The following is a 6,000-nucleotide window of genomic DNA, read 5'->3' as shown; positions in this document are numbered from 1 at the left end:
ATGACAGGGAACCCAGGCAACTAAACAAACACATTAACATATGTGTGTGTACTAGTACTCTACTAGTGTGGGCCAAATGTCCCCACAAGTAGAGTAGAATTTGAGAAGTAGACATTGTTTGGACAATGGTCCTCACAAGGACTAAAAAAATATTTTATGCCCGATTTATACTTAATTGCACACCAGTGTCACGCACAAAAAATAGGCAATCTACAAGCATACAACGCATCACACAGTGTAGATCACTTGTAGATCTGCTATTTTTGCTGTGTGACACCAACACCAGCGCGCCATTAACTATAACTCAGACTTCCAGGTTCGGGTTAAAAATGGCCAAAAAGAAAGGTAAAAATGCCATTTAGAAAATTGCCATCCTAATCTATATTCTCCCAAATATAGTAATAAAACGTGTGTGTGTGTGTGTGTGTGTGTGTGTGTGTGTGTGTGTGTGTGTGTGTGTGTGTGTGTGTGTGTGTGTGTGTGTGTCCTGGGCATGACGTTAAACTGCCCCGTTGTAACTACCATCGTCAATGTAGTAGATGCAGTGGATGCAAATTGCAATTTCTGTGGACTATGTAGCTTGCATACAAGAAGGCACTTCTCACCAGTGGATTCTACCAACAGCCGACGCTACCTGACAGCCCCTCCTTCCCGTGAACAGCTACCGGGAAGGCCCATGAGAACAACTACAGAGAGCGCTTTAACACCAAGCAGCAGTGCAAGACTAAGCAGTTTGTTTCCTCTGGTGATCCAGCCAAGGACATTATACCCACGGACTGGTTGTTGGAGGGTTTCAAACAACTTGGGATGCCCAAAGACGAGGCAGAAAGGCTGGCAAAGTATTGTGCCGTCTCTGCGGAGCCGCCGCTACTTGGTGACATGCATGTTGTATCATAAGGACATATCCATACGTTTGTGAATGTAACCTTCACTGCACCTAAAATATTTGTGTCCCTGTATGCTTTCCCTGTGTGTGGACATAAATAAATTGTTAAACTGTGTGTGCGTGCGCTTGTGTGGGTGAGTGGGTCTGGTGCTGGTGACATGTAATCAAGAGATCAAGGACTCCCAATGAGAATTGTCTTCCTGAAAACACTTTTATTTTCAACTCGGTTCAAAGAAAAGCAAAGGGAAAAAAAAGTGGGAAAGAAGAGAAGCAAAAAAACAGATGGTAAGTATAGAGAAAATAAATGAAGAAATAAAAGAACAAAAGAGAGAAAGAAAGAAATTAAGAAATAATTAACGAACGAAAGTAAGTAAGAAAACACCATGCCAATACAATAACACATCTGAACCTACTGAAGTCTACCCTGCAAGGGGGAAGTACATCAAAGTAAAAGTCTATCCCCCATCGCTGTGGAAATGTTTGCCTCCCTAAAGACAAAATGTTTCAAAATAAAAATTCTCTAGTTGTCCAGAGTGCCTCTGGCTGGGGTCGACACCGTCATGGCTTCTCTCCTCTCCCCAGTGCTGAGCCAATCAACCCCAGGGAACATTGCATAGCCAGATAGAAGACGCACCATCTTCTTCAAACGTTCTACTTTAGAAATGTCTGGATGGACTTGTCTCCATCAGAGTGTGTGCGTGTGCATGTGTGTCAACAGCAGCAAATAAGAGATGTCTCTCAAAATCATATGATTGTCAGTTGGCTGGCCTCAGATCAGTCCTCCAGAGGACTGCACTCCGCACTGCTGATGATGTCATCATTGTGTTTAAAATACACATATATGCACACACACACACACACACACTCTTGTGATAATTTAAACCTTTCACCGCCCCCCCCCCCCCCCCCCCCCATAACGCCACACAGTGGCACAGCAATACAAATCATCAAATTACATCAAAACTGAACGTTACATCAACAATGGCTTATTAATTAAATACACAGTCAGCCACATTTACGATGGTTATGGAGCAGAAAGTAGCAACTCATGGAACTCACAGCCTTACACAGTGTCCACCGGTTCTCTCTCCCACATGGTGGAGACGGGTGTGTGTGTGTGTGTGTGTGTGTGTGTGTGTGTGTGTGTGTGTGTGTGTGTGTGTGTGTGCGTGCGCGCCTGTGTAAACACTGCTCCAGAAATAGACTCTTAAGGACTACTCTAGCAAATAAGACACTGACAGCGGAAGCAGTGTGTATGTGCATGTGTGTGTCTATGTGAACAGAAGTGCCAGTGAGTGAGCAATAAACTGAAACTAAAGCCTTGGCGTTACGAGCCAACACCCCCCCCCCCCTTCCCTAATGGAGTTAAACAAACGAACACATCGACCCTGGGAACACTGTCCATGTGGCAACAACAACGTGGTCATAATAACAGCTTAGTTCAGAGAGCTACGCGGCGCACACTCCTAAACAGAATCACTGATTTACAAGCAAACACACACGGCAAGCTATTACAGTAAGAGCTGTGTACACAAACACACACACACACCCCTGTCCCTTTAAATACAGAGAAAATAAGTGTCCAATGGCACAGTATATTTTGTATGAGTCACATGACTTGTTGATGTTTTGTACAGGATGAGCATGGAATATGCCAGTGAGGTTCCCTGGTAGAAGCTAAATACTTTACTATTGAACACCCTCCGTATCAAAATAAAGACTTGCTAGTTGTAACATTTCCCTCTTTTTTTCTACTGAACACGTGACATTGCTGAAAATAAATACAGACACAGCGCGAAACGTTATTTACTGGCTACTACCATCTACTAAATGAATTGCTCACAATTACTAGTGTTCACCATGAAGCCCGATTTACACTTCCGTCATACGACGGAGCCAGAAATGGCCAAAGATCGGCTAATTCCGGGGTGCGACACCATCGTACGATGCAGCATAAATTAGGCATGAAAAGTGTTAGCATAGCGGTGTTGCTGTGTTTAATGGATGGAAACCAGAGCCAGGTTCTGTATGTATGGTATAATTAAAGCTTAATTCATACTCCATCGCACGACTGTGGCGCTTGCCGACAAGAACTAATTCACAAGCCAACACCACCAGTAAGCTGTATGTGAACATCCACGCGTCACATGGAAATGTGTGTGTGGACACAACTCTGCCAGAGAGTTTGATATGTATCAATACTGAGCCTATATACACAGTTCCCCCTCCTCTCACTGTACCGGAGAGAGCAGACCACATCGACATGAATGGACGGAACATTCTGGTTCCCCTGAAACATTCTTCCAAATAATTACATCACAAAGGGATTCCAGAAGGGTGGCACTGATAACATCGTTCTAAGAATAGAACGGCCCGGGCAATTCTCTGAACTGAAACTCCCTCAGGGAAAAGGTTACCCAGCCATTATGTGGATCAGCCTTGTCATGTGACACCCCCCCCCCCCGCTATGAAGGAGTAAGTAACAACTTCCTCAATGAGTAAAGCAGTAACACATGTATGCTGTTCAGCAGTAGATTGCAGGTTTCCAGTGGCAGTTTCTGCCTGTGTCTGTCTATTTCATCCGTCTCTCTTTATTGTTATTACGGGGCAGTGGACTGCAGGTTTCCGATGGCAGTCTGTAGCCTTATTTACACTTTGTTGTACGACCATGTCACTCGAGCGACTCAACAATTAGATTTATGTCTGTCTGTCTGTCTGTCTGTCTGTCTGTCTTTTCATTTGGAGCAGGGGCCACAAGTCTGTCTCTCTCTGTCTATCCACAGTAAACATATAAAAATACAGGACACATGATTGTCTTTAGCATGATTGTCAGTAGAGAACTCACGATGGCAGCTATGCATTTTTTTTTTACAGTTATTCTACAGTATTTATTTTTGTTCTTTCTTTCGCTTTTTGAGTTCTCAATGTGTCAGAGCTTATGCGACCAACTCCCCCCTCCACGCAGTAAAATACATTTAACTCTCAGAGGGTACACATGTAACCAAATGGACCCAGAAGGGACCATTTGGTTACATTTGTAACCTCTCGAGAGTTAAATGAACACTGAGGATTTGACTGTGCACGCCTCACCGCTTTCTGCTTTCAGGTAGGGGTGAGGAGCTGTACGTGTGTATAGATTGGACACATTATTGCACCAGATGCAGTCTTGGTATACAGTCACAAACACACAAACAAACTCTTAACAGTCCAAGTCCGAGGAAGGGGAAACTCAAGTCTTTTTTTTTGTTTCAGTGTTGTCACCAGACAAACGGACGCAAGCACCGTTTTGCTGTAGCTGTCTCTGTATCAACCTTGTTTCTCCTCCCCTCCATATCCAGTCTGATCAATCGAGACTCCTCTGTCCCTCCTTTTCCTGCCCGTGAGTCCAGGAGGGGACCAGGGGTGTCTGAAGATGAGGATCTCATGCCGACAGGTCGGAAATCACCAGTTTTTCAATCTTATTCCCAATGTCTCCGGGGACCTGAAGCTCATCAGACTCATAGTCCTCATCGAAAGACCTGTGGTTGATGGCATGTAAAAGAAAACTAGATTAGCATACAGTAGAGGTGTACTGTGTACTATATTCTGCACTGCTTATACTTTTGTTTTGGTTAAGTTCATTGATTAACTGTTATCCTATAGTTTCAATGTACAGATTATCATTTTGATAGTATATTGTTTAGACTGATGCTAGGTTCTTGGTTTACCTGTGATCGTGGTTTACTGAGGCACTACACTGTCTCTCTGCATTTGATTTACTACAGTATGTGTTTACCTTGCTTATTGTAAGTCTGCTAAAATACCTAAATTGTAAATTCAAAGCTTGCAAATTAGTCTATGCGTGGTATAAGTATACTGTAGCTGTGTTATGTCTTGTTTGCATGTGCGTTAGTACTGTATGTTGTTGTTGTTATGTATGAGCACGCTTGCAGAAATATGTACTGCATGTGTGTGTATGCATTTTACCCCTCATGTAGCTGTTCATTAGCAGTCTCCTCCGCAACCAGTATCTCATACTCCTCTGAGGCGTATTTGTCCCAGTCTGACGGCTCTGGACCCTCACTGTCAATGTCCTAAAACACAACACTCACCATTAACAACCCTAGTTGTTGACCAGGCCCTGGATCCCGCAGGTCCCCTCACATGTCCCCTCCTTTTTTCCCTCTACACCAAATTTCTTAACCAAGAAATGGTAGATCTACAAGCTCGAAACGCAATGCGCTGTGAGTTTGTAGATCGTTATAGGGTTGCTACTAGGGTTATAGGGTTGCTAGGGTTCAAGTGGTTCATATTTACAAGTTGAATACAAACAACAAAAAAAAGCACTTTAGCAGCAGATGTGGATTTCTTTCCAGCATCCCATTGCTAACATGTATTGACAAACACAAGAAGTATCACAAGCTAGTTATCTGCAGGTTATCATGCGTTATTTATTTTACTGCCCTGATATGCAGTGCACACAGTACAGGACCGGTCAATATTGTGTTGGATTGGATGACACTGCAATGAATAGTGTATTAACCCTGACCTTTTGCACAGCAAAGGGGTCTCTCTGCTCATGATCCAGGTATTTCTCCAGGTTGAAGAAGGTGTCGAAGAAGATGTGAGCCATCCGACAGCGCTTTAGATCACTAAGGGTTATCTTACCTGCAGAAATAACAAATGCAAAGTCAAACAGAGGAACAATAGTGCTAGAGAGACAGAAGGCCAGCCAGCCAGACACACTGACACACTGACACACACACACACACACACACACACACACACACACACACACACACACACACACACACACACACACACACACACACACACACACACACGGCGAGGTTGAACCACATTCTTTATCTTCTGGTCCAACATCAGCATAAGCTAAAGGGCCGGTCACACCAGACACTATAATAACTCCAACTATAACGATAATTATGTGAGTGCCCACATTGAATGATAACGCTCTGTAAACAGTCGCACCAAACTTGCGCAGCACTGCGTCAGAGTGCACACACAGAGACAGAGAGCGACAGTGAGAGAGAGATCTCCACCTCTGTGGTGCTGAAACACACATGCAATAGGATATATGGATAATCTGACTGATTATTAATTATAAGGAGGCA

General features: G+C 43.7%; 1 protein-coding gene across 3 annotated transcripts in view; it reads right to left on the bottom strand.

Moving 5' to 3' along the window:
- Positions 1-1,993: 1,993 nt before the first annotated feature.
- ppp2r3a (protein phosphatase 2, regulatory subunit B'', alpha) overlaps positions 1,994-6,000 on the bottom strand; it is a 97,180-nt gene continuing 93,173 nt past the window's right edge. For all 3 annotated transcript variants that reach the window (XM_080415073.1, XM_080415074.1, XM_080415075.1), the window contains 3 exons: positions 5,415-5,533; positions 4,853-4,959; positions 1,994-4,404 (listed from right to left, as the gene is read on the bottom strand). In XM_080415073.1, coding sequence (XP_080271199.1) covers positions 4,308-4,404; positions 4,853-4,959; positions 5,415-5,533 — 323 coding nt within the window. In that variant the 3' untranslated portion in view covers positions 1,994-4,307. The remainder of the gene's footprint in view (positions 4,405-4,852; positions 4,960-5,414; positions 5,534-6,000) is intronic.

This window comes from Gymnoscopelus braueri (genome assembly GCF_963280865.1).
Source record: "Gymnoscopelus braueri genome assembly, chromosome: 19".
Taxonomy (NCBI): Eukaryota; Metazoa; Chordata; class Actinopteri; order Myctophiformes; family Myctophidae; genus Gymnoscopelus; species Gymnoscopelus braueri.
This window is presented reverse-complemented; position numbering and strand designations above follow the sequence as displayed.